We start from the raw sequence: 27,272 nt of genomic DNA, 5'->3' as shown, positions 1-27,272 counted from the left end.
GCAAATTACTGAAACCCTCAAGGATACATGCATTGTATTATTTTGCTTGAAGTGAAAGCTATGTATTTTTTTGATTGGAATATTCTTTTTGGGAATCAGCTTTGTGCCCTCTTCACCCAGCAAAGACAAAATAATTTCAGGATTCAAAGTTCTTAAAAATTGCATCTATTGAGCGATAGACCTCAGCCATAACTTGATTCTCTGCCTGCGCGTGTTATATTAGCATCAAATTCTCGTCCGCGCCCAGAAATCTCCATTCCTTGATGGAATATGCGCCTACCAGAAAAAGTAATCTTCAAGATGCAAGGTATAGCTCTTTTTGTTTTTTGGTCACTTCGTCCTCTTGATCCATCGATCTGGAAGAGGTTGGGATCATTTAAACTCGGCAATAATTGCGACTGTCGAGTAATAGGCCTCCATTGTAGGCTGATTCCCTGTCTGCATGTATATGGTCAGCATAAAATCTTTTCCCGGACCTATAAAGCCTCATATCCTGACGGGGTATCTGCATACCACAATACTTGCCATCGCAAGCTCATGGTTACCCTGGTGTTTTTCGTTGAGCCATGTAACTTCCATGTGACTATATCCTCCAAACTGGCCTGGGGATGGGTATTCTTCTTCGTCGGCAAGTTCGTCTCTTAGGAGAGGTGAGTGGAAACCGTCGCCCACATAGTACTTGCATTGTTTTTTATTGGCCCCATTTTCCTCTTCTTCGGGCCCTTGTTTCTCATCTTCTGGCCCTTGATTCTCATCTTCTAACATCATCTCTTCTCTAAATTCCCGGAGTTGCGTTTGATAATCCGTGTCATTGACTACAGTAGTCACCCGTGTAGAACCCCCTAGGTGGTTTAATGCTTGGAAGACCACCATATCAAGGCCCTTTAGCCGCTCTTCTATGTTGCCTCTGGCTGCAGTCGAAGCGGAGTGAGGATATTTCTGGGTGGCACAAAAGCCGAGTGCACCTACTGAAGAGAAGATTCAGCGAAAAGTACGCAAGAAAGAGGAAGATCACACGTATGGTCTGTGTGTAAGGGAAGTAAATTTGAAAAATTACCGTCCTTCAGGTAGTCTTTGCACTTGGAAAGCTCTTCCAGCTTCGCAAGCCACGGTGGCGATTGGAGGTCTTCGATAACGAAGCTCTCCATGCTCGTCTGGTTGTATGAGGTCCAATAGAGATTGTATGTAAGGGTGATACGATGCCCCTTGGTGACCTCGCTGACTTCATGTTCGTCATCGGAGTAAAATGCTGCCCATTGAATATGTGAAGTGCTCAATGGGCCCCAGCTATAGACTTTTTGCAGACCTTTGCGTCGAATGGTAAGCTCTCCACCTTGTTTTCGTGGTCAGCTCTGTTCAAGTGTTTCGAGACAAGAGAACATATACCTTCATGTGGAGTTGGCAGACAAACCACAAGTGACCCCATTTGATCCTCTCCGCGGGGAGTATCCACATGGGCTTTGAATTTCCCCGAGGGCGCAGAGTAGACCTACTTCTGTTGTGAGTATGTTCATTTGCGAAGTTTGATACCTGCTAGCATGGTAGACTTGCATTCAACTTGTATAGCTCGGCTCGGAGACCACGGGTGCTGCTTTTGGTATCGGAGCTGAATGCTAGGGCCTGGCCAATTCTTTCCATGACCCGGCTATCGTGGGGTGAGTAGTCAGAGCAGAATTTGTCGATATCCATCTTTGAAGCTTGGCGGTAGTCCTCGTCAAGCACCTCTTGACTGCCACGGCCAAAAGTCGCAGGCTCACAGTCCTTCAAAAGATGCTCCAAGGAATCGGACATGGCGGCCTTTTTTTCGTCATGAGGGAAGGATATCTTTCTAAGGTGGCTTCCCTCAGGCCCAGAGTCCCAGCGAATTGTTACTGGACCTCTTTTTTCGTGAGTGGTCTGAGTAGTGGCACTCGTCAGGTCAATCTTTCCTCCAACTGAGAAGAGGATATCCGAGGAACTGCGGGCGAAAATTTCCTGGATTGACTGAACCAAGTCCTCTGGGCTTGAGTTCGGTTCCGTGCCATCCTCAGCAGGACTGCCATGCGTAGGAGGTGACATAATGGGAGATGTGCTGTGCGTGAAAGAGATTATTACTAGACAGTACAAGTGACCGGGGGAAGATATCTGGGTGTGTTCTCCAGAAGGGGTTCAAGCATTCAGTAGATGAAAGAAGAAAGACGGAACATGACATGGAAGTGGCGGTGTGTGAGGAACCTCTGTAGCTAGTAACTTGAGATCGGAGGCAGGCACTCCCGCCGCGACCAATCATCCATCCAGGAACTGGTGTACTCCCATGGGTCGTGCAAATTATATGTCATGTAGATGCCGTGAGTGGTCTTCTCCTATCCCATCGAGCAGCCTAATAGCAGCCACGTATATTGCCGACTTGCTCACCGGTTACGTTACCGGTTACATTAGTACTAGTACTAGTAGTTATATAAGCGCGTCGGCGCACATGTGCAGGAATAGACAATGCAGACCATCTTTCCTTCCACAAGCCACCCCTAAGTGACTAGGTCAACCTTCCTTATCTTCCACTACTCCCAGTCCGCATCCTCGTTTATTCCAATCCGGTCCGCATCCTCGTTTCCCGCCATCCATCCCGATTCATTCAGTCACCTCACGAACGCGACAATGATCGATGATGGGAAAGAGGTACAAGATTGAAGAGAGTGTGAGGAGATCACGTGATAATGGTCAGGTGGACGGGGCTGCGAATCGCGATTATGATTCCCCTAATCATCTGAGCGTAGTATTTCCGGAGTTCATGATGCGTGGGGATTGGTTCGTAGTGGCTAGCGGGCTCGCAGACCGTTCCCCTCTTCAATATCCAGTGCTTGCTTCCTCCCCTCTCCCTTCCTCTTCTCTCCATCCCCCCGAGAGAAATTATCCAAAGCAAATATAGTTGCTTCTCTCTCCATTTTCCCTTGAGCAGTGGCACAATATGTAGCCGCTGACAAGGAAAAGCTGTTTGAACGGATGCAAAATTTCCTGGACTGGGTGTCTGACTTTTATCTTTCAATTGTTTAGATTTTCATCTTCCATTGGAAAGCCTTTCCCGATTGCGACCCCGAACCCCCAATCTGACTCGTGAACAAATGTATCTTTATCGCAGTAGCGGCAGGCAGAAAAACAACAATACTAAATGTATCCATTATGATTTACCTATGTGTACCTACTAAGTATACTGACAGCGTTAAACATCGCTAGCGAAAATCTCTCCCAACTTCACCAGTTCATCCCATCGCTGATCTTTTTGGACTGCAATTTTGCCCTCGGGGGTAGCGACTTTCATCTCATCTCTTTGATGCGTCCCAAATTCGTATTCTGCATCATCATTCACAAATGCTACGAACGACTGAATCCAATTCTCCATTAGATCTCTCTCTTCAGGTGTTGGGCCATGAAGAATGGCAAAGCTAAAAACTCGCATTAGTACGTGCCATATCATTGATAGAAAACAAAAGCTAAAAACTTACTTCCAAAATGGTTTATCCATCGCATGGGAAACACCAAAAGCCCGTGGAGCGACCTTGTCGGTGATAAAAGATAGCCTGTATGCAATCCGGTATCGCCAGATATCACGCAAGGGCACTCCATGACTGGACAATGAATTGACTAGCCAGCGAGATGGTGCGCGGACTTGGCCATCCGCGATGATATTCCCGTAGACTTTCTTCCATTCCTCTGCATCGGTAGTTGAAGGTAGCGTGTAGGATTTCAAGATCCGATCCGTGGCTGCGGGGGCATAGTAGTTTGACAGCTGCAGACGCAGAGAATCAATATTAGGCTCGGGGCTATTATACGTCGCGTATAGAGTTTCCTCATTAAGCACTTCTCCAATCAGGACGCGCAGGCGTCTTTTCTGGAATTGCCGAGCAAAAGCACCGCTTCGGTGGTACTCTGTAAAGCCAGAGAAAATAAACAGCTCATCAGTGACAGGGCGAAAGGTATGGTTTTTGAGGTGTTTGATAGCTCCAACGAGGTCCATGTGATCAACCTCGCGAAGCTTGTCTATCTTCTGCGGGCCCGATAGACCAACCGAGACACCAAAGTAATCACAGAGCTCCTCAAATTGTGGCTTCACATCAGCAAGTGCCTTCGGCTGTGCAGGGATAGCATTGGAGTACATGTAGAATCTGTGGAAGAGCTGAGGCAGCGATTCTTGCCGGAATTCATGCAGCACTTGCGCATGCACTCCATAAGCACCAGCGCTGCGTCCTCCCAGCGTGATGTTGTTCACGTCACCGTTAAAAGCGGCAATGTTTTCGTAGACCCATTCCATGGCCAGGCGCTGGTCCCAAAGACCAAAGTTTCCGGCACTCTCTCCATTACTTTCCTCCAATAGCGCTTCGCCTGCCAAGAAGCCAAAAATGTTGAGGCGATACCCGATTCCGATGACAATGGCGTTCAGTCTTCCGGTGGAGATCATTTCGGTGGGGTCCATACCCGCCTCTTGGAGGGGTTCCCCCAACTGGAACCAGCCGCCGTGGAGCCAAAGGACAACCGGCCATTTCTTGTCAGGGTTCCCAGGTTCCTCGACGGGAGTCCAGATATTCAGTAGTAGACAGTCTTCGCTGTAGGTGTCTGGTCCTATATCCTTCTCCGCCCCACCGGCGAAAGCTTCTTGGGGGCAGACTGGGCGAAAGGTGGATCCATCGAATGGTTGCCCATTGGACTGGGTATAGCTAAAATCGGCTGGGAGTGGGCGAGGTTTCCGCCAGCGGTGTGGACCAACTGGGGGTAACGCGTAAGGAATACCTGCATATAGCCGAGACTTTTTGTCGAATTGGAGGCCTTGAATAGTTCCTTTGGGGCCCAGATCAATCTCGTGAGGGGTCTGTTCGTATGCCGAGAGTGTGTTGCCCATTGTGTGGATAGTGAGATACGTTATCTCGGAAGTATAACTCTAAAGTTGTTTAAAATATACTCTGTGCACAAAGGCAATTATCCAGATGTGAAGCTTTCCAAGGTTGGGGAGGAGAAAGAGGGGGATATCGATCGCGAGAGCTTCTATCCGATCTCGGCACCACTGTCTAGTTTGGTAGTGGATTCACTAGTTAGTAGTAGATAACGCGATCGGAAGTCTTCCGATCGGCGATGATGAGGAGATCATAAATAGAATGCCAAGGACGCATATCTCCCGTCTCTCGTATTGACGGAGCAAAGCTTCAAAGATCGAAATATTTTCATGGGGAATTGTAAGTATTTTGGAACTATTTACGGGCAACTGGCAGGAAAAATGAAAGCCAATAAAATTGAGTTATTGATCGATGTACTAAAGGGCATCGAGTGTATTGGATCTCTTGAAATGAACACTATTCAGCCCTTGTGAGCGATGACATAGGCTATAACAGACTGCACACAATGCCAAGGTTCTCTAGATGCAAATGCTTGTTGTCCCCTCTAATGTGTACTCGGGTACTCCGAGGGTTGGAACTTGGCACCTGATCTTACCACAACATCCTTATTTTTAGAGAATATACTTTTCACAAGGATTATTTGTTCAAGCTCACAAAGCACTTGTGGCACACGCTAGCTTAGTGCTACTTGGCTGGCTGATCGATACGGTCTAGAGTCAGCCCTGGAGCCTTGTAGATCTCAAAAGGCTATATCCACCTTGAGCATGAACCCAACCGAATCCCACCTACGATACGAGAGTGTAAGAATCCACAGTCCAGATACGGTAAAATTTTACGAAAAGCAAGAAGATCTTGATTTGTACCATGCCAAGCATGCGGGTTGCCCCAATCGGTGGCTTGCGGGGATTTTAACGCGCCACGTACTTGAAATCTGACAGCGGCAAACAGAGTTGGTTCAGAATACAAGTGCCGAATCCAAAATGAACCACACAAAGCAGTAATGATCGGCTAAGCTCCTTCTCACCCCACGTTGGGCCTCCCATTCACAGACCTCCACAATTTACGTCAAGCCATGCGTGTCCCAGATCGATCCACAATACCGTCATGCCGCAGGGGAGGTCCAAGCACTAGGTATTTCCAGCCGATGGTGCGTTGATTGTCAAGGTGATCGGAATATAGTCAACAGAGGCTGAGACAGACCTACTCCACAGCAGAATATACCAACCATCTTTTCCGGTTGGCTTGGCGTAAAAGTTGGCACCAGTCTCGGTAAGTATAACGTAAGTGCCATATAGGGACCACACGGCAGTGAGGTCACCGGCTGGGCTAATTTCTGACCCGGACGCCTCATCATACAGTGGGAAAGTAACGGGATTTGCTATCGCAGTGCCTGAGCTCAGGCCCAGTAAGGTAGAATTCGAGGATCCGTCACCGCTCTTGAAGAGGGCGTTTCCTGTGGAGGTTTGTGGTCGAGCGATCCATGTGTTCTTCTTAGTCCCATATGTGACTGATCATAAGTTAGGCTTGAATGCACAAAACTGGAGGGTAAGACCGGACCTACCAGAAATCGCGATCTTGTTGGTGGCGCTTGACAACGACATATCCCCGAGTTGCGCTTCTCCTATTCGGATGTTAGCATGCGGCTGCCAAGTATGCCAGCAAGTTAAGAGATACCGTCTGCATAGAAAACGCGAAGTCCATTGATGTTGGTACCGTAAGCATACAGGTTGAACGGTGTGGTGCCAACCTCTCGAGCCTCCAGTGGATGTGCTGAACAGATGGGTACATAGTAGAGAGCAAGAATCAAGGAAAGAAAAAGATTGAACATTTTGATTTTTTAAAAAAAAAAAGAACGAATGAATGGGTGAGATATTGATTGGAGGCCTCAAATGCTCTCTTGTCTCTCAACTTTGGAAGTCTTTTCACCTGAATTGACGATGGTCCAGAAATGCAAGACAGAATGGCTTACGGAGTCTCATGGTCAATATATCTTTCTGCTGACGGGGGATTAATTTCTTTTTTTGGAACATTTTGAATTACAGGACCCATTGACCGGGGGGAAGCTGAGCAATCTTGTGGCGGCCTTGGTAAACCGGGATGTATCCTTGCATTTCTGACAACCTTGGGCAACTTTTGCAACCTCCAACGCATCTTTCTTTTTCCCCGACAAGGCTGTGTTGCATGAGCTCGTGACTTTTTTTCAACTTATTCCCGAGGTCCTACTTCCGAAGTTCAAGCTGACTTCCATGGTTTCTGCATCAACGGGGCTCACACAAAAGTATGTTCTCCAGTTCTCCAGTTCTCCAGTCCTCACATGCCGTGTTGTCCATAGCTCGTTCATATCCCTGCAGGCTCGTGTTAAGCCACGCGGTAAACTCTGTGATAACTTTTTCAAGTAGAACTCAATCGCTTGCGATCAAATATTGGATACGTTGGAAGACTAGTTCCAGAGTTTTCCATGGTTCCTAGTACAGCCCTAATGGTTCTCTTACCAGTCTCTTTAGTTTATCTCCTTGGCGAAATTACTGATTATCTTACAGCACGTAATGATTCCTCTTATATCGATTTGCTAATTCCGAAGCCCGAGTACGGGATGACCGACCCTGCATGCCGTGCCTGTAATTACGGAAATCGCATGCGAGCATGCATGGCCAGCAGAATGCAGTGGTACTCGGGGAGATAACCTTGTACCCACTGGGTCCCCACACGTTGATGGTCTCTCCAAGCTTCAATATTCCCCCCATATACAGATCGTGTGACCGGTTCATTATTCTTCTTTTTTTTTTCAAAGGGCGTGTTATTCCGAGGGTCGGGCACCAAGTCAGCGAGTCACATCGAGTGGAAATTTGAATCATTCCGGGAAAAACAACAGCAACTTCCTTGCAAACGTCGTGTTCGAGGGTCAGTGCTCTCATCCAGCTTGTCATGCATGATCTTACTATTAATTACTTCATTTTGACTGGCTTGGGGCCGTCGTTTTCCCCACACAACATGAGACACTCTCCACTTGAAGCTCGAGAAGCTTCAAAGCAAGTAGGGGAATCCTTAACGAGCAGTCATTCAGCTGCTTGCTACCAAAATAGTCTATATATACTTCCCTGCCAGATAACGAGGCCTTTTAGTTTACCTCTTAAAACAGGAAAAAATATTACTATTCGGGTCTTACCTGCCGAGCCGCAGCCCTCCAGCTTGGATTTGTGTTTTCCATAAGTTGCACTCGACGCGTCATGAAGCTACACTTGATCGCCCTTGTGGCCCACATAATCAGTGTTGGCACTGCATACCCGGGAAGCATTATCCAGTCTTTCGAGTCTGTCACAACGTCCATCGACACCATTGAAGTGGGTGCCCGGGGTTCTGAGAGCCTTATCAAGTCAACCGAGATACGGGCAGTGTCCATCAATACCAATTCTGGGTCTCAGGGCTCTGGTAAAAAGACTTCTACCAGTGCTTGCCCAGGCAATACCCCCAAGGACAGAACTGTTTGGTGCGATTATAGTGTCAACACAGACTATGAAAGTGTTGTACCGAATACCGGTGTAACTAGGGAATATTGGTTCGATGTCAAGCAAGTCATTCTTGCCCCAGATGGCTTCCCACGTCCAGTTTGGACTGTGAATGGCACCCTTCCTGGCCCAACCCTATTTGCAAACTGGGGTGACTGGGTCATCATCCATGTCACCAACAACCTGGGTGCACAGAGGAATGGATCTACTATTCATTGGCATGGCATTCGTCAAAATTATACCAATCCCAATGACGGTGTTCCTTCCATTACACAGTGTCCCATTGCACCTGGGAATACCATGACCTACAAGTGGCGAGCTGTTCAATATGGTTCGTCGTGGTATCACTCACACATTGGCTTGCAAGCCTGGGAGGGAGTATACGGGGGTCTCGTTATCAACGGACCAGCAACTGCAAACTATGATGTGGACAAGGGCCCTCTGTTCCTGAGTGATTGGACGCATCGAACTGTTGATGAACTTTATCTGGAAGATGAGATCAATGGTCCCACCAATCTGACCAATGGTCTTATCAATGGTACCAATGTTTATCAGCCCGACTATGACAGCCCTCATATTGCATCAGGTCGTCGGTTCACCATGAAAGTGAATCAGGGTACTTCTTACCGGCTGCGCTTGGTGAATCCGTCCGTGGATACACATTGGAAATTTAGCATTGATGACCATACTTTGGAGGTAATCGGAATGGACTTTGTGCCAATTGTTCCATTCAAAACGAACGTAATTAGTCTTGCAATGGGTTAGTACTAGTCCCGCCTTTCAATAATCAACATGACTCGACTAACAACTCCAATATAGGCCAACGTTACGACGTCATCGTCACAGCAAACCAGCAACACGTAGCTGACTCATTCTGGATGAGGGCAATACCCGCAAGTCTTTGCTCAGCCAACAACCAGAGTGCCAACATCCGTGGCATAGTTTACTATGGCAACAGTGCCAAGATCCCAACAACATCAGGCTTCGTCGCCACAGACGACTGCCTGGATATGCCACTCTCCGACCTTGTCCCCTGGGTGAAGAAGGACGTCGATGCCCCCTTATACGATGACAGTACCGATGTCAACCTGTACAAAACCGCAGATAATCTTTTCCGCTGGGAATTCAACACCACATCCTTGAACATCAGCTGGGAAAAACCAACTCTGCTAGACATTTACAACAAGGATTTGGATTTCACAAACACCAGTGGTGTAATCGAGCTTCCAGGGAAAAACCAATGGGTGTATTTCATGATCAACACCACGATCCCCGTCACACATCCGATCCATCTCCACGGTCATGATTTCTACATCTTGGCTCAAGGTTCCGGTGTCTTTAATGTCTCACTGCTCACAACAAACCCTCCGCGCCGTGATACTGCCATCTTGCCGCCTAGTGGCTGGCTGATGATTGCGTTCAAAACCGATAATCCCGGTGCTTGGTTGATGCACTGCCATATCGGTTGGCATGTTAACATGGGACTTGCCTTGCAGTTTATTGAGAATCAGGATGAGATGCGCGCTCTCTTCGATTATAAGCCCATTGAACAAAATTGTGCGTCGTGGGATCAGTATGATACCTCGAGAGATATTGTACAAGAGGACGGGGGTGTCTAACATCTGTGGCGAGATATCTTCGATTCATCTCTATGGATCGTCCATGCCTGGCCACAGGGTATTGATTGATTGAGCCTACAGTAAATACTGGAAGACGGGATAAATTATTGGGCTGTGTTTAACTCCTTTGTATTTCATTTGTTCAAGCTTATAAGCTTATTTGTAATTCACTGCTGAACTTGGATTATAGCACATAGCGAAAGTTTTTGTTGTCGATTTCCGTTCGGTCCTGCGTATTCCCGTTAGCTTCTCCTTATTTTCGGGTTCAATATCCAATCAAGAACATACCATCATTCCTGCCTCGATGCCATCATCTTCTGAGCCCCCATTCTCAGCTGCTAAGCGATCCCGTCGCTTATTCTCCAAGTACATGTACAAGTACAGCGCAACAATGGAAACCAACTTGACCGAATATCCAGCAAGCATCCTGTAACCTGTCAGTCCGTAGTTCGAATCCATGACACAAGAGAATGATTTCACATACGCAATATAAGCACTGTGATATCCCGGAGCCTCGCTCGCAATGAAAGTCTGAGGCCCAATAATATTTCCAACACAGTAACCAGTGAACAGCAAAGCACCGGTAACTTGTTTCTTGGTGTATCCCGCAATATTCGAACTGATAATAGTCAAGCCCATGCTGAATCCCAGTCCCTGGAAATAGCACAGCCACAAAGCAACCAATCTGCCCCATTTATTGGAGCTCGGTAGACCGACCAGGAGTCCGGATCCAAGAATGCATGTAAGATTCGCAACAATCATGCACATACTGCGGGAATGGAACTTTCCATGGTATTTTGTCGCAATCCAGCCACCGATAATAAGCGTGAGGAAGTTAACCGCACCGCCGGGAATTTGGAGGTACTGGGTTCCGAGTGTGTCGAAGCCGAAGGACTCAACGATGATGGATGTGAACTGTTTATCGTGGGCTGGTTAATGCATATTCAAGGAGACCAGATGGTGAACGAAAACAGTTAACGAGACAGAAATGGGTGTATACATACACTGGTCAATGCCGAATTGGGCACCTGTGCACCAATGGCCATAATGAACAGAAGCCAAGTCTTGGGATCACGCGCCGCCTGCCACACCTGATCCCACTTGAACTGGTGGTTCTTCACACCCTGCCTATTTCCCGCGATGCGATCGAGGGCGATGGCCCGCTCGCGCTCATTCAGGAATCTGGCTGTTGAGGGGAGATCGGGAAGGAGCCAAAATGCAAGGATGCCGATAACGAGGGAAATGGCACCGAAGATTAGGAAAACATACATCCACTTCGGTAGCCCGGTGGTGATATGTCCAATGGCGTAACCGAGAAGTCTAAAAGAGAGAAATTTCAAACATGTTAGCCTCATAGTTATCAATTGATCCAGATGCATAAAAGGAAGCATAAAGCAACGGGATCCCTTACCCGCCGAACATGGTTGCAATTCCATTGGTACAGTAGTACGCTTCCAAGCGAAGAGGCTGCTCTCGCGACTTATACCACATACTCATCAAGAGCACAAAGCCCGGATTGACGACTGCTTCTACCATGCCGAGGAGGAATCTGTTGGACGCGATCCCAGCGAAGTTGTGGCATGCTGGCGTTGTCATAAGGAGACCTCCCCATACTAATTTGTTCCGTTGTTAGAGACTGTAGGTAAGGACGCGTTGGATGATTTGAAGGTTTTTTTTCCCTACCGACTGTTGTGCTTGCTAAGAATTTTCCGACCGGTAGCTTTTGCATCGCCAGTCCGGCTGGGTATTGCGCGATCAGGTAGCCGAAGTAGAATATTGAGCCTGTTATATTGTTAGAATGATTCTTCTTTCTCCAATGCAAACCATGCAAAGAGATTGGAGTGTTCGAACTAACTGAGCCATGAATAATCCGAGCCTGTAAGTTTAGTTCCTGTCTTGAGACCGTACACTGAAGCAAAGTTGATGCTATTTTTGTCCAGATACTATTGTAGCGAGGGTCAGTGCCAGGCCTCCATTGAGATAAAATCGAGCACTCAAGGCAACTTCAAATAGAGTACTAACCTGTAATAGATAGATGAAGAATAACATCGGAATCAAGTGCAAGTCAATTTTTCGTAAAACTTTCTTTTCTTCTTCCGGGGTGTATTCCAAACCCCTGTGCTGAATGAAGAATTCATAGTTTTCGTCCACATCGGAAGACGCTATAGGGGAAACTGCCGAGGCAGTAGTGGCCTCAACCTTGGTGTCGGAATCCGACATGTTCACAGACCAGAGTACAGAAGAAACGAGATATGTACAGTATGTATCCGGTGGGACTCGACAAGAGCTGCTCTGGGGAATATCATCTGGGCTTTATAGGGAAACAAAAGAACATTTTGCTGCGAGGTACGGTCCATGTGGAGACAGGGCCTCTGCACGCCATATATCCACAAGAGAATGCTACTGTATGCACATAAAGTAAAGTTCCGGTAGAGAAAAGAGGGGACAATGACATGGTGCCCGGGAAATGCATACAGGAGTGCTATGATTCGACTAAAGTTCTCAACGAGGTGGAGTGGCGCAGGGCCAACGGTGATGAATACCATATATGGAAAAACGTGGACACATCGGACCTATTATGGTTAGCGAGCTATTCTGTTTTGAAGGGAATTGACACCTTCTTGTTTGTTCCATGCAGGTTTTGGCATGAGTTGGTTGCGCGCGATCGGTGGAGGTAATCACGACATAGGGCCCGCTAGACCCAGAGAAATCAGGAGCGTATCACGTCGCCTCACCCGCCGATTGCGTGTTAAGAAGCCAATTGTTGAGAAAAACATAGGTCTGAACGCTTGAAATCGGGCAATTCCCGAGGTTTCACCAAAGAATTAAAATATCTTGGTCAAGGGCTATGTATGTTGCAAAATGTGGTTCTCCATGGAAGTTCCAACAATTAAGCTTAATCTCCTTTCTTAGATCTCGGGTACCCCAGTCACGATAACCTTATGTGGCTCAAGACTTGGCCTGAGGCACCTCCATACGTCAGTAAATCAACCACACTTAGGTATTTTAACTGTTGTTGTTTCTACGTAATACATGTGTAGTGGAGCACCGTGTTTTGCACGTGGGTTGGGCTAAATTATACCAGTGAGATATGCAATTCATGTTGAATTTCACCCTGAAGTTATGCAAAGATAGTCTGCACGCCGAGCCGGGGGTTTTCCGGTCTTCCCAAGGGTCTAAATCTGTGCAATATGAATCCATCAATCCAATAACTCAAGACAGTTCTGCAAACCAAGATTCCCATGCCTCCAAGCCCAAGAACATCTGGAGGTGTTCATTATTATTGTTGTTTTGTTCAAAGTTTATTCTAAAGCAGGGTCTTCATGTCCTCCATGTTACGGATACCAGCCAGGTTACCGGCCTTGACGCGCTTCAGAGTGAGAGCAGCAATCAAGGCAGCACCCACACCGGATCCATCCTCGGCAGCCATGATAGTAACCTTGTCCTTCTCATTAGGAGCCCAGTCCAGGACCTCACGTAGAGCCTGAGCACCGCGGGCCTGGAAGTGGGGGTATTTGGTGAAAACGGAGCCATCAGCACCGACGTGACAGGAATCAATCTTCTTCTTTGTACAAATGGCAGCAACACCGCAGGCCGACAAACGAGCGGCACGGGTACCAATCAATTCTGCGAGACGACGAACCATTTCCAGCTCGCATTGTGTGGGGCGGATGTTGAGCTCACGCTCAAAGACTTCCACGGTCTCCGACAAGTTCTCATAGGGATCTTCTTCAATGGCGGCAAGGAACGAAGCGTCCAAAATGTATGGCTTGCGCAGCTTGGAGGTGTCCTGGCCGTTGAAAATCAGGCCGTGATGAGACTCGAGAATGTCCACAAGCGCCAAGCGGAAGATCTCACCCAAGTAGAGACCAGCGGTCATCTTCTCGAAGGCCTGCTGACCGGGACGAGGGGAGTCACGGTCGATAATTTCATCGTACTTGGTCAGGGGAAGCACCACGCGCTCGTTATCAAAAGCTCCGTATTCACAGTTGATAGCAATGGGCATATCAGCAGGGAGACCCATGTGTGCAATCTTGGGTACGGATCCAACGTTCTCCATGTACGCGGCGTTTACGCCAGTGCCGAAGATGCAGCCAATCTTCATCGCGGAATCGGTGTAGGAAGAGGCAATAAGAGTACCAGTAGTGTCATTAATTAGGGCAGCAACTTTGATGGGCAAACCCTAAATCAAAAAGAGAAATCAGTTGGCTGGTCAAAAAGGAAAAGGATTGGGCTTCAGACGTACACGCTTCTTGAGGATGGCCTCCAGGGGAGGAACAACGTCCTCGCCCTCAACGCCATCGATATCGAATCCCTTAGTCCAGCGTTGCAGGACACCGTGATCAATGTACTCCTGGGTAGCTGGGTAAGAGAAGGTGAAACCCAACGGAAGCTTGGTGAGGTTCTCATTGCCGTGGTGAGTCTCAATAAACTGCTCCAAGCAATCGGCAATGTACTCCCACAGTTCCTCAGCAGTACCGGTCCTGAGCTCCTCCGGCATTTTGTATTTAGATTGGGTGATATCAAAAGATCCCTTGGCTTCGGTCAATGTGATTTCGCAAACACGCAAGTTGGTGCCACCCATGTCGAGGGCGAGATAGGTGCCCTGTTCTTCACCATCGGGAAAGCCCATGACCCAAGTAACGTTCATGGGCTATGGTATGCTGTCAGTTTTTTCATAGTTTGCTTCATGGGTGGGTTTGTGGTGGATCTCACGATGTTGCCGCCCTCGACGGTCAGACCTATTGTTATCATGGATGGTAAGCTTCAATCGCGTCGGCAACCGGGGCGATCTGCGGGGCCAGACTTACCCTTCTCAAGCTCCTTCACAAAGTGGGCCACAATCTGCTTTAGCTTGGCCTGGTCCACGGTGAAGACATCTTCAAACTCCTTGATCTGCTGTAGGAGATTTTGGGGCACATCGTTCATCGAGCCTGGGAAGGGGAATGATTAGCCTCACACGATCAAGCTCACGATAAGGAAACAAAGAACCAGTAGCTCACCCTTGCGGGACGGTGGGTGCTTAGGACCAAGTCCGACCATGATGAATGTATAGAGATTTTTTGTTTTAATAAAACGGTTTAAATTGGGAGGGGTAAAAAGAGAAAAGGAAAACAAGGGAGGGGAGAATGACGATATGGAAAAAGACGTGGGGCAAAGATCGCCTTGCTTGATTTGGCTGCGGTAAGAAACACTGGAAAGTCAATTATGGAAATCTTTCCTAGGGAGCTTGGACGAACGAATCAGAGAGTCCTCAGTACACACTTTAACCCACTTCTTTTCGTTACGGGATTTTCAACTGGTTTTATTATGAACTTTGGTATCTTTGATTTCTAAAGCTGTGTAGAGTAACTGATCTCCGAAACAATCTTGAACCGGACCAGGTGAGATTCTCAACGCTGCAAGCGGTCTAGGTGCGAATCTAGTCAGATTTACGCGCCAAGTGCGGGAAAACATGCGCCAACCCATTCTCGGATGAGGATGAGCTGTTCGAGCGGCTTGAATTACTAAAGTCGCCCAACCGTTCACGAACTCGCTGTTGGTATGCATCCGTTCTGCCCAAGGTGCGATCGATATCCTCAGTGAGTTTGTCAATCTCTTCACGGAGTCGCTCGTCCCGGGTTTTCGGGGGAGCATTTTCTTCCTCCCTAGATTTGGAGTCAGGGTTAGTCTCCTGCCAAACCTCCTCTAGCTCCTCCTCCCAACCCAGGGCCTTGGCGAACTTCCGTACGCCGGCATCGATATCCCCAAGCACCAAAACATCGTCCGGTCGCGATCCTAATCCACCCACACGTTCCATGTTGATAAGCACCCGCGGTGTACCTTCACTGCACATGGATGGCAAGCTGGCAAAAGGCTGTACCTGCAAACTAGATCCCATGACAATACACAGGTCTGCCTGCCTTGGTAGCGAACTGTTCTCGTGGAATACAGCGGGCAGGGCTTCTCCAAAAAACACAATATCAGGTTTGACGAGGCCTTTGCAGTGCAGACAGTATGGTACCTCGGCTTTCTGGACAATCTCACGCATCTTGTCATCGGGATAAGGCAATTTGCAATCAATACAACGCTGAGTGGCGAAGCTACCATGAGCCTCAACAAGCATCTCATTTGGAAGTCCTGCTTGGCGCTCGAGGCAGTCGATATTTTGTGTAAAGTGTTTTAACAACATGCCCTTATTGTAAAGCAACTTGACGAAGGAATGAGCGACCGTTGGGCGATAGCGTCCTGGATACAATTCATGGGCAAGTGCATAGAAAGGCTTGGGATTCTCTCTGAAAAATTCAATGTCGAACACATCCTCTGGCTCCTCCAGATCGAGAAAAGCCAGATTGGCATAAAGTCCCGTATCTGGCGATCTGAAATCAGGAATTCCCGCTGAGGTACTGATCCCAGCACCCACCTATATTGTCTGGTTAACTATGACTGCAAGGTATGTGGGGGCATAGAAGACAAACCATTAAAACGATCTTCCGGACATTATGATCCCTCACATATTTCGCTACTGCTTCGATATTGCGTGCATCCAACACTGAGGGACGAGTGGACTCATCCACAATAGTTGACTCTTCGTTACCCATGATGCAGAACCGCGGGATTTGATAGCGGGGTTGTTGACGCTTGATCTGATCACTTGTACTCGAAGTCTCCGTCTAAGTATGTGAAGAGGAAGAGAATCAAAAGAGTAAAAGAAAAATGCGCTGACTTTAAATGTTGGGGGTGACTCTGAGAAGAATATGTGAAGTAGTGGTGGGGAGAAATGACGTTGGGCGCACAAAAAGAAATACTTTTAGTCCCAGGCTAAATAGTTAGGAGATTGTAGATAAAGGCCCCGGCTGGAACTGAAACTCTTTGAATTTGAGATATTTCTTATGAAATGATTGGCTTCTTTTGAGGCTCAAACATTCAAGCTTCAAGTTTCTTGTGAAAGAAAAAGTCCCGCTCACCGCCCGCGGAGCCACCTTAACCGCGTGTCAACATTGGATTCCCCGCAAGTTGTACCTCTCAATCAAAGAAACCAAAGCTGAATGGTCTTGACCATGGCCTTATCTCAACCGGCCACGAATGGCCATGATGACTCCCTGTCCCCTCTGGAACAACCAATTGCGATCACCGAAGATACCTCCCCACGAACCGATATCTTCAATGCCAACTCCGTGGCCGAGATCAAGGCAGCTCTATCCCGCCTCCACACCCAAGAAGCCTCAGTGACTGCCCGTTTGGATGCATTGGTGAACTCACAGAAAGACTTGTCTCGGGAACTAGGTCGGTTGGATCTCATGCGAGCCCACATTGGTACTCAATCAACCACGACCCGAACCATCAGCCATGGAATGCTTTCCGAAGCAGCGGGCACAGCTGATCGGATATCGCGTGCTGTGCGCCGACTAGACTTGGAACAGGCTCGAGTGAAAGCTACATTGGGGGTGGTGGAGCAGGTTGCGGAACTTAAGGCATGCGCCCTGGGCGTTGCAGGGTCGATGGGCGCCTCCCAGGATTGGGAGACAGCGGCCAGCTACCTTCACCGTGCTTCACAGATCCCGCCGGCGGTGATTAATGGAGCCTTTGCCGCTGAGATGGTGCCGACGGCCGAGGTGCCCGACTCACCAAGTGTGACTTTGGATACAGCCGCAGAATCATTATGCGGGCTATTCTTGCGGGAATTCGACAAAGCAGTCAAGGAGAATGACGGTGCGAAGATCACCCGGTTCTTCAAGCTGTTCCCACTTATCGGTCGATCCGAGGTTGGACAGGATGTTTACGGTCGCTACGTCTGTCAGGGTGTGGCGGCAAGAGCGCGCGGTAATCTCAATGCCAGCACAGGGGCGCAGGCTAAGGACGGTTTCTTTTACGCCAATGCCTTGACTAAGTTATTTGAACATATCGCACAGATCATTGATGGTCATGGCGGGCTAGTCGAACGTCACTACGGCCCTCGGAAGATGGGTCGTGTCATTGAGCGACTTCAGGTCGAAGCCGATGTACAAGGTGGCATCATCCTTGACACTTGGGGCGATGAGCGACACGTGGATCGAAAGTTGATGGAAATCAAGTCATATGCATTCACATTCCTGGTGCAGAGTTTCCTCCCTGCGCAACGCCCAGGTCAACCCCGTACACACTCGCCGGCTCCAGGAGGTGCCACGGCTACCGAAGATGAAGGGGTTGACATGAAAGAAATTGATGAAATTCTCAATGAGATGGGTATCATGCTCGGTCGCTGGTCTCTTTACTGTCGCTTCTTGGCAGATACATGTAACGTGAGTGACTCGAATCGATATTTTCATTTTTTAGAGCTCAACCACTAACTTTTTTTGTTCACAGCCTCCCGTCGAAGGTGAAGAGGATAACGATACGAGATATGAGCTTCCTGCGTTCTTGCAAGAGTCTTCTTTGGCACGCAAAATCAATGACCGGCTAGTGGCTCCGTTTAATGCCATGACTACTTTCTTCTTCCGCCGGTCTGTAGAGAAAGCATTCCAACTGGATGAATCACCATCCGGCTTGAACTTGAATTTGCAACGACCACTCCAAGCAGACCCTCCTCACATTACTTCTGCTGTGGATGACATAATGTATATTGTCAACAAGGTCTTACAGCAGTCTTTGGCCACTTCTCAGGAAACTGTGGTAACCAATGTCGTTCCTACATTATCTCGCGTTCTCGGATCCGACTTTATCGGCATGACCCAGCGCAAGATGCGTGATGAATGCTACCCGCGCGCTGCTGTTCAGGGAGGCCAGCCCCCAGAGCAAATAATTATCGCATTCCTGGTGCAGATCAACAATCTTGATGTCGGCATCGATTATATTCGGCGCATTGTTCAAAACACCACGGGTTTAAAACAGCCTCTTCCCACCTACAAGGATGGCAACCAAGATCAACCGCCGCAGGTCACCGAACATCTCCTCTCGCTCTTCCCAGCTCCTGCATCCGCACTTAAGGTTGCGACAACCCTCTACGCCCTAGCGAGCTCCTTTGAAAGCAAGGTCAATGACCTTCTCACCGACGGTATTCAAGTCGTCTTTAACAACGTTATCAAGAACCGACTCCGGCCTATCCTTGCCGATGCATTCCGTGACATTGAATACCACCCTTCAAGCGATGCCGACCAAGCTATCGATACCCAGGATGACTTCCACGAGCACGACGGCAGCAGCAAGGAACTCGTTCGTCCTCGCTTTGCAGCTGGCTGGTCGGAACTCCTTGTCCCCATAGCCCGTATCCTCACACAGCAGGCGTTTGACCGTCTCCTCACCGTGACTATCGCTTATTTCGCTCGTCTGTTAGAGAAACGGTTGTGGTCTTACCAGGGCCGGGTGAACCCGCTCGGCGCAGGCCGTCTCGAGCGCGATATTGCTGGACTTGTCAGTGCCGCAGTGGACGTCGGTTACGGATCTGGTACACCAGGTCGCTACCGCCACCGCGAAGCACTTTCCCGGTGCGTACAGATGACGCTGGTAATGAGTATGGATGAAGATGAGTGGGATGAAGTTTTGAAGGGCGGTGAGGCCGCAGAGGTGGTAGATAAGCTTACCCGTGAGGAAAGAGTACGCGTTCGTGCAATGGTCCGACGCAGATGAGAGATGCACCAGAAGTACTATGTTTTTACCATTCGCATTATATTAGTAGTTCCATGGAACTCTTAGAGTATAGCCTTTGTTTTTTACCCCATTTCCCTTCAATTTTCTTATTACGATGCTTACATACCATAGTCAACATTGAAAGCAATATGTAATTAAATTCAATCCAATCCAGTGAGGGCTCCCCACCTGGGCAGGTGGGACAAATAAATTAAACCGTTTCCAAGGTTCCAAGTTAACACCAAGACGTAGTATGCACAGGGAAATTAATGTACGGATCATCAAACATTGAATAACAAAAACGCCAGAAGCCTTACACAACTTGCACCATAAAAAAAGCATACATTACTCGTTCTCATGAATCGTTTCAACCTCACCAACGGGAGCTTTCTCAACATTCGCAGTCGAGCTCGCTTCTGAAACCTCAGACCCATGGCGCTCGTGGTACCCAGTTCCGTTGTTATCAAAGAGCTTCCCGGTTTCAAATGTCTCGTGGAAATGAGACATCCGACCCGTGAACACATTATCAATAGACCGTGTTGACATGCTGCGCTGGTGGCTCGGTATTATGAACGATTGACCAGTCTCGGAGGCAGGTGTCTGTGGCAAAATTGGCGAGGGGGAGGAGCCCCGCGCGATACTGGCTAGGGATGAACCTCTGGTGAGATTGGTATGTGCGGAAGAGGAGACGTTGAACGCCGTGGGCAGTTCGATGGGTGAGGAGTCTACGGGGAGAAAAAGGTTAGCTGGCAAATTCTGCATCGCATCTGGAACTCTTGTCAGTATAGTATGGGTGGGGGATGGAAGTACCTTGCATCTCGTGGACTGCTCCTCCTCCAGATTCCACCGTGCCGGGGGAGGCAGATGTGTCGATTGACTCCTGTATTGTGCCTATCCCTATGGACGTCTCTTGTCCTGTTGAAATAGATGTTGGGCCTTGTATAGGTGAAGTTGGGCCACCGCCGTACATGGAGGTAAGCCGTTGCCGGCCGTCAGTTTCATGGATCACAGGGTCGTCCTTTGCGGCCTGGCGGCGCTGACGACGTCGGAGCCAGAACCAAAGTGCGACGATTATCAATCCGATGACTAGGAGACCACAGAGCACCCCAATCACAGCCGCTGCCCAAGTCGGGAACTTTTTGTGGTGCGTTGTGGTGGTATCGGTGGAAGTCGTGTTATAGGGCCAGTACGTTGATATGGTTTTGGTGTATTTTGTACTGAAGATACCTTCGAGGGAGGAGTTGGTCCAGGATGATGGGGATGTGACGGTGGCGCCTCCTGAGGAACTGTAAAAACTGTTAGCCGTGGCAGTTCTTGGATACTACTAGTACTATGTACTCAGCTAGCTTTCGGTACTTACTCTCCACCTATTTTGGCTGTCAGGAGGTCCGGCACTTTGTAGTCACTCCATTCCGCAGGATCATAGTTCTGGAAGGTGAGATTGTTGAGATTGAAATTGGCGATCATGCCATCCTCAAGACACTGCGTATAATCGACGTGAAGGCCCCCGATGGCGAGCATTTGGTCTGGGTAGACTTTGATGCACGTATGACGACTCCGACCGTGTGTGTTTGTCCCATTGTAGACCTTGACCCAGGTGAAAGAGGGTAGCGACAAAACATACACATCGTCCGAGGCAGCTTCAGAGTACTCGGTTCCAGTTTCTCCTCCATAGATATAGATATTGTGTGATGAGCCATCCGCTGCGCTAGCAAGCACAGAGCAAAACTCCGTCAATTGTGGCGGCGTATCGCCGGTTGTGTTCTGGAGATACCAAGTTTTGGTACTGACATCGTAAACAGGGACCGTTTCCATGAATGTCGGGCTGAGCTTTTCATTGAGCGCAGTCTGGTTTGAGCTCAGAGTCACCAATAAGTCTGCGGGATCGTACGCACCCCCGATGGCTACCAGGACTCCTGACTCGGAGACTGGTACCCAAACAAGCTCCGCATTCGCGCGGCCTTGGACATAGCTCGGGATGGTATCGTTCTCCCATGTTTCGGAGCGCATCACTGTCATGTTCACCGTGATTAATGTGTTCGCAGTAATGTTGGCTGCTTCAGCCGGGTAAAAAATGGATCCCCAGCTCGAGGCATGCATTCCACTGAAGTAAAATCCTAGGTTCTCGCTAGGAGCGGACTCTCCAGCGCCGTTGGTAATGTAGGTTGTCATATTGTCCGGTAGGGTGTCTGTCCACCACATAGGGTCCCAGTCTTGAATTGTGACCCCATCATACTGGTAAGCCTCATATCCAAGTACAGTATCTTCCGAAGAAGCCTCGGTGCTATCAGAGGAAAGCATCGCGGCGCCTCTATAGTGCATCGCGTCAGTATCGAAGCACCTTATGCGCATTGTAAGATGGTACCAACCCATAGAGGTAGAATTCGCCGTCGTTGGCAAACATTACACCGTCAATAAATGTTGGATCTATGTTGCTCCCGGCTCCGCCAGCGATAGCCTTCAAGTGGAGTATATCGGAGAAATTTGAAGTGGTATTGAATGAGTCCGAAAGGCTGAAAGTGTAGACGGAGCCTGACAAACTTCCTGTTTATTCCGTTAGCTTCGATACCTTAGCAAGCTCGGGCTTCGAAAAATCCTTACCATCGGATGACGGAAGGGTGCAATTATTTGAGAATATTCTGAAATGGGCAATTGTCAGCATCAACGCACTCTTCTCTTCCTTTTTGGTGGGCTCTCTTACTCCTCGTACCAGAGATAGCCTCCGTCTATGTAAATCGTATCGCGAATGATGTTGGCTAAGAATGTCAATACTTTGAAACTACATAGCGATCACACAGATAGAATCTCTTACCACGTAGTGACCCCCAGTTACACATGGAAGAGCTGATCTCTGTATAATACTGCCCGCATGTTCCCTGCGTGCGATCTATGACCGCCAGCAGCGTCAAAAACGTCCCTAGCAGAAACATCTTTTGTTTTCCCTTCAACGGCCACTCTCAAGTCTCCACACTCGGATGTGAAATCTTCAAATGGGACTTGTGATGGGGCAAGGTAAGAATTGTCACCTCGCCAAGCTCATCGCGGGTCTACCAGCAGGATGACCGCTAACAACCAGTGGGAGGCGCAGTTATCGATGCGGCTTTGTTTTTCCCACTTTCTTTGATGTAAAAATAAAATAGAAATTTTTACAAATCATAAAAATCAATAAAATCTCCCCGCCATGACCAAAGAGTCCAAGACCCGTGCGCACCATGACCAGGGCCGGGAAGGTCACCGAGGGCAACCATTAACAAAGAAGCCCAGTTATGCACGGTCTCATCGTTGCATCGAAGGTAAGCCGGATCCGATCTTTTCCATAAATCGCAATTGGGTTGTTTTGAGGGGGTTTTTTGTTGGTTGGGGTGGTTTCCTCTCACTAGCTCGGCATTTCGAATGCACTCGACCGACCGCTAATCCAGTAGCGTAGTAGCGAGAAGGCACGATACGAGTCGAGATTAAACGAGGCTGCTGATCTGTTGAGGGGGTTGCATATTTTGCATGAACTAATCCCTGTTCACGCGGCTGAATTGGCCAAGTTGCATCCACATCTGCACGCCTTGTCCTGCGTGTTCGCGGGCAGGATTCTCGTCCCGTCTTTGTGCCCGAGCTTGGCTTAGGTCGATTTCTCTTTGTCTGCGGGGGAAAAAAACTGACCATGTAAACACAGAAAAACGGTGACCAAGGCTCCGAGGGGCCGTGAGGCCCCAATGACTTGGCCCTTTTTGAGCCTCCGCTACATGAATTCGCTCAGGTACTGAGGAAAAACACCCCGAGGACCGTGCATATGTGCCTTGGAGCTCTTTTTTTTTCCCTTTTCCCCCATCGTGCTGCATTCTTCCTCTTTGAGCATTTTCGAGGCCCGTTTTCAAGCTTGCTGCGTCTTGAGACCTCACGATGAAGTTGTCGGTCGCTTGGTTGTCGCTTTTCGCGACAACTGCCTTGAGTGTGTCAACCATAACGAAAAGTAACGATGTTGCTTCAACCGCCCCCACTTTGGCAGCTATTACCCAAGTAATGGGGGCCAGACAGGCAGCAGAGATTGATGTTGATGTGGACATAACCATCACAATTGGAGTTACAATTTGGGTTGGCGACGGCGAGGTGGCCACGTGCACAGTCACGGATACAGTTACCGATATTAGTACTACAACCTGCACTACAACCGATATCATCACCACATCGATTGCGCGATCCAATTCACACACCATCACAGAAACATCTACTTGCACTGTTACAGAGACCGGCTCAGCTGCAACGGTCACGGTGGTAAATACTGTCACTCAAACGGCAACTGAAACTATCACTGTCTCGGGTAGTGGCGCACCTGCTAGCACAGTCACTGTGGTTTCTACGGATGTCGAATCAATCGGAGGATCAACTGTCACTGTGACGGGCTCAAACCTGCCAGGAACCACCGTAATTTCCACAGACATCGAAACTGTCGGAGGATCTACTGTGACCTTGTCGGGGTCAAAAACAACGGTCACTGTGACAGGCTCAAACCTACCAGGAACTACCGTGGTGGAGACGGATACGATTTTTAAGACCGATACTCTCACTGGGTCTATTAGAACTATCCCTGCATCAACTATCAGAACTACCACCACTGCGCCTCCTAGGACGATTACTATCTCTGGTTCTGTCACTACTTTACCAGCATCAACTCATACTGTGGTAACGACACTTCCAGCTAGTACAGTAACTGTTACTACTAGTGACACAATCACGGCTACAGGTAAGTAAAAGCGTTTGTTTAGTCTATTCCTTTTTCCTAAAATTTCTAACATTGTATTAGGCCCAGCAATTACAGTGGTGGAGACAGATACTGTGGTCACCACCGATATCATCTCAAACTATATCACAACTACTATTCCAGCGTCGACAATAGTGACCACCACAACTCAACCTCCTAGCACAATTACTATATCAGGGACTATCAGCACTCTTCCGGCCTCAACTCTCACTGTCACAACAACCCTTCCAGCCAGTACCTTTACCTTGATAAGCAGAACTACAGCTCCAGGTAAATATTCCACCATATCTTTATCATACTTGAAGCTAAGAAAAGACTAATAATCTACTAGGTAAAGAAACTACTATCGTGGATACTGATACTGTTTCAAAATATTTCACAACCACGATTCCAGCGTCAACAATCACGACCGTTACTACAAAGCCGCCTCGTACGATCACTATATCAGGGACCGCTACCACTCTTCCAGCGTCAACTCTGACTGTAACTACAACTCTTCCTGCCAGGACAATTACAACCACAGCCTCGGGTAAGCAGTTGACGTTCTAAACCTATACAGCTGCTGAAAGACTAACTATATACTAGGCTTAGGAACTACTATTGTGGAGACTGATACCGTTTCAAGTTATTTCACAACTACGATTCCAGCGTCAACAATCACAACAGTTACTACCGAGCCTCCTAGTACAGTGACAATCTCAGGAACTGTCACTACTCTTCCAGCGTCAACTCTGACTGTTACTACAACCCTTCCAGCCAGTACTTTAACAACCACTGCCCCAGGTAAACGCTCAATATTTTAGATATGGACAGCTACTATAAGACGAACTAACGATTTATTGGGCTTAGGAACCACTATTGTGGAAACTGATACTGTTTCGAGCTATATCACAACCACTATTCCAGCATCGACAGTCACAACAGTCACTACTGAACCTCCCAGCACGCTCACCATCTCAGGGACCGTCAGCACTTTACCGGCATCAACGCGGACTTTGACAACCACAGTCCCAGCAAGTACATTGACTATCATTGACACAATCACAGCCTCGGGTAAATAATCCAGATCAGACTATAATCTTAAGATACTGACTTGGTCCTTAGGATCAGAGACCACCGTCTCAGTGGGCAGTACAGTTACAAATACTGTCACTCAGCCCGGTACCACGCTCACGAAGAGCTACGACAGCACCAGAACGGTGACTTATAGTGTTACTGGACAAGGCACTACTCAAACGGAGACACAGACACACATCACTACTGTTTCTGTATGCTCTAGCCTAGTCACCAACCCAACCTACACACCCACCACCCAGCTACCTGACGATTATATCTGGGGATGTGCACCCGGATACCTCTGCAGCCCCCCTCATACGGGTGATCGAGCCGATTGCAATGTTGAAGCCGGTCTTCCTGCCGATACTTACATCTGTTCCCCCGACGAGTGTATCGTGTCTCCAGTTCCGAAATGGAATGACGAATCCGGCTACAATGTCTCGCTCAATTACTACAACCTCAACCCCACAAACTTTGGCTTGAGCTACGATATCTTCGACTATGCCGTGGATCCCGTACCCACTGGCAAGAGCAGCATATTCCCTCCGCCGCCTCCACCACCTCATGGCAAATATGACAAATTCATGGGCTACTTCTTCGGTGGAATGGTCAAGCGTGTGGACGTCGATGACATACCCTCTGCCTGCTTTGGAATATGCAATCAAGTTGCCATTGTTGCCGAAAAAAGTGGGTTAACCGCTTCGTTGTGTGCCTCTGGATCTGGGTTTGAGATAGAATTGGGTTATTGCGAGAGTTGCATCAGTGCTGAGGCGGGCAGCTCTGCCTCGTCCATATATACAAACGACCTGCTGCCTACATTTGCAAGCTATTTGAACTATTGTGTTGATGTGACGACTTCGACGACTTCGGCGACTTCGACAAGTTCGAGCACTTCGAGTACTTCAGTCGTAACTACCACCTCCAGTGCTCAGTCAACTTCTACTACCAGCACACAGTCGACTGCTACCAGCACTGCTGCCCCGACCTCTACATCCTCGACCAGTAGTAGCCAGCAGTCAACCGCAAGCACAATAACGAGCAGCAGCTCCCAGACAGAGTCAACAGCTTCAACACAGTCAACACAAACAGCGTCACAAAGCACAACCACCGTGTCCGCCTCCACAGTGGTAGTCGGCAGCTCAACAAGCACCATCCCCGCAACCACGGAGGTTATTTCAGGCACAACAGCCACACAATCCACTAGCCAGGGCACAACCTCCGCGCCGATCTCAACCGTCACATTCCCCAGCTCGACCTTGATCGTCTCCGGCTCAACAGTGATAGTTTCCGCGTCAACCGTAACGGAGTCATCCGCTCCCTCCACAGCCTCTTCCGGCTCAATCGTGACACAGCCCAGTTCCACACAGATAATCTCCGGCTCAACAGTGATCGTCCCCGGAACCACATACACCGAGTCCGGCTCCACGGGCACAGCATCTCAGACCGAATCAACAGTCACGGTGCCCAGCTCCACGCTGATTGTTTCCGGTTCTACGGTCATCGTCCCGGGTACTACGTACACCACGGAGCCCGGCTCTACGAACACAGGCTCACTGTCCGGGTCGACGGTCACATTGCCCAGCTCAACAGCTATCATTTCCGGATCAACTGTCGTTGTCCCCGGTTCGACGGTCGTCGAGTCTGGTACCAAGACGATCGGCACTGTTAGCAGCACGGGTACGGGTTCTAGCTCAGCTAGTGGGAGCCGGACTAGCTCTGCAGGCTCGGCTGCTTCTGGCGTTGCTCAGAATGCTGCGACGCGGAGGAATGTCCCTCAGCTAGGCTTTTTGCATGTCTTGTTCGTTTTTGCTATTTCATTACTTTGCGTGGTTTAAATTTTTCTTAAATTTTTCTTTTCTTCGTTGAAGGATTTCTGGGAATGCATAATGTT

General features: G+C 48.6%; 10 protein-coding genes across 10 annotated transcripts; 3 read left to right on the top strand and 7 right to left on the bottom strand.

The window, feature by feature from the left end:
- Nucleotides 1-372: 372 nt before the first annotated feature.
- On the bottom strand, nt 373-2,058 carry N7466_004089 (uncharacterized protein; the record flags this gene model as incomplete). The annotated part of the gene is made up of 5 exons (XM_057163486.1): nt 373-438; nt 514-965; nt 1,058-1,333; nt 1,387-1,489; nt 1,552-2,058. 5 exons carry the CDS (start codon nt 2,056-2,058, stop codon nt 373-375), a joined length of 1,404 nt encoding a protein of 467 aa, XP_057022167.1.
- Nucleotides 2,059-3,196: 1,138 nt separating this feature from the next.
- N7466_004088 (uncharacterized protein) lies at nt 3,197-4,870 on the bottom strand (the record flags this gene model as incomplete). Its single annotated transcript, XM_057163485.1, has 2 exons — nt 3,197-3,419; nt 3,480-4,870. The coding sequence occupies 2 exons, from the start codon at nt 4,868-4,870 to the stop codon at nt 3,197-3,199; spliced, it is 1,614 nt and encodes a 537-aa protein (XP_057022166.1).
- Nucleotides 4,871-5,989: 1,119 nt separating this feature from the next.
- Nucleotides 5,990-6,690, bottom strand: N7466_004087 (uncharacterized protein; the record flags this gene model as incomplete). Its single annotated transcript, XM_057163484.1, has 3 exons — nt 5,990-6,369; nt 6,424-6,483; nt 6,537-6,690. The coding sequence occupies 3 exons, from the start codon at nt 6,688-6,690 to the stop codon at nt 5,990-5,992; spliced, it is 594 nt and encodes a 197-aa protein (XP_057022165.1).
- Nucleotides 6,691-8,089: 1,399 nt separating this feature from the next.
- On the top strand, nt 8,090-9,987 carry N7466_004086 (Multicopper oxidase type 3; the record flags this gene model as incomplete). Its single annotated transcript, XM_057163483.1, has 2 exons — nt 8,090-9,128; nt 9,188-9,987. 2 exons carry the CDS (start codon nt 8,090-8,092, stop codon nt 9,985-9,987), a joined length of 1,839 nt encoding a protein of 612 aa, XP_057022164.1.
- A 184-nt stretch (nt 9,988-10,171) lies between these two features.
- On the bottom strand, nt 10,172-12,207 carry N7466_004085 (putative MFS transporter; the record flags this gene model as incomplete). Its single annotated transcript, XM_057163482.1, has 8 exons — nt 10,172-10,216; nt 10,276-10,414; nt 10,472-10,902; nt 10,992-11,307; nt 11,399-11,600; nt 11,671-11,769; nt 11,843-11,930; nt 12,010-12,207. 8 exons carry the CDS (start codon nt 12,205-12,207, stop codon nt 10,172-10,174), a joined length of 1,518 nt encoding a protein of 505 aa, XP_057022163.1.
- Nucleotides 12,208-13,294: 1,087 nt separating this feature from the next.
- Nucleotides 13,295-15,030, bottom strand: N7466_004084 (putative hexokinase Kxk; the record flags this gene model as incomplete). Its single annotated transcript, XM_057163481.1, has 5 exons — nt 13,295-14,170; nt 14,234-14,641; nt 14,704-14,729; nt 14,799-14,921; nt 14,991-15,030. 5 exons carry the CDS (start codon nt 15,028-15,030, stop codon nt 13,295-13,297), a joined length of 1,473 nt encoding a protein of 490 aa, XP_057022162.1.
- Nucleotides 15,031-15,409: 379 nt separating this feature from the next.
- N7466_004083 (SIR2 family NAD-dependent protein deacylase) lies at nt 15,410-16,568 on the bottom strand (the record flags this gene model as incomplete). The annotated part of the gene is made up of 2 exons (XM_057163480.1): nt 15,410-16,390; nt 16,446-16,568. The coding sequence occupies 2 exons, from the start codon at nt 16,566-16,568 to the stop codon at nt 15,410-15,412; spliced, it is 1,104 nt and encodes a 367-aa protein (XP_057022161.1).
- A 459-nt stretch (nt 16,569-17,027) lies between these two features.
- On the top strand, nt 17,028-19,572 carry N7466_004082 (Golgi transport complex subunit COG4; the record flags this gene model as incomplete). Its single annotated transcript, XM_057163479.1, has 2 exons — nt 17,028-18,248; nt 18,313-19,572. The coding sequence occupies 2 exons, from the start codon at nt 17,028-17,030 to the stop codon at nt 19,570-19,572; spliced, it is 2,481 nt and encodes an 826-aa protein (XP_057022160.1).
- Nucleotides 19,573-19,917: 345 nt separating this feature from the next.
- Nucleotides 19,918-22,409, bottom strand: N7466_004081 (Kelch repeat-containing protein; the record flags this gene model as incomplete). The annotated part of the gene is made up of 6 exons (XM_057163478.1): nt 19,918-20,339; nt 20,383-20,858; nt 20,933-21,883; nt 21,942-22,116; nt 22,174-22,275; nt 22,385-22,409. 6 exons carry the CDS (start codon nt 22,407-22,409, stop codon nt 19,918-19,920), a joined length of 2,151 nt encoding a protein of 716 aa, XP_057022159.1.
- Nucleotides 22,410-23,466: 1,057 nt separating this feature from the next.
- Nucleotides 23,467-27,216, top strand: N7466_004080 (uncharacterized protein; the record flags this gene model as incomplete). Its single annotated transcript, XM_057163477.1, has 5 exons — nt 23,467-24,307; nt 24,368-24,595; nt 24,832-24,854; nt 25,129-25,378; nt 25,430-27,216. The coding sequence occupies 5 exons, from the start codon at nt 23,467-23,469 to the stop codon at nt 27,214-27,216; spliced, it is 3,129 nt and encodes a 1,042-aa protein (XP_057022158.1).
- Nucleotides 27,217-27,272: the final 56 nt, after the last annotated feature.

The sequence above is a fragment of the Penicillium verhagenii genome, assembly GCF_028828195.1.
Source record: "Penicillium verhagenii strain IBT 33310 chromosome Unknown utg000005l_segment0_segment0, whole genome shotgun sequence".
Classification (NCBI taxonomy): Eukaryota; Fungi; Ascomycota; class Eurotiomycetes; order Eurotiales; family Aspergillaceae; genus Penicillium; species Penicillium verhagenii.
This window is presented reverse-complemented; position numbering and strand designations above follow the sequence as displayed.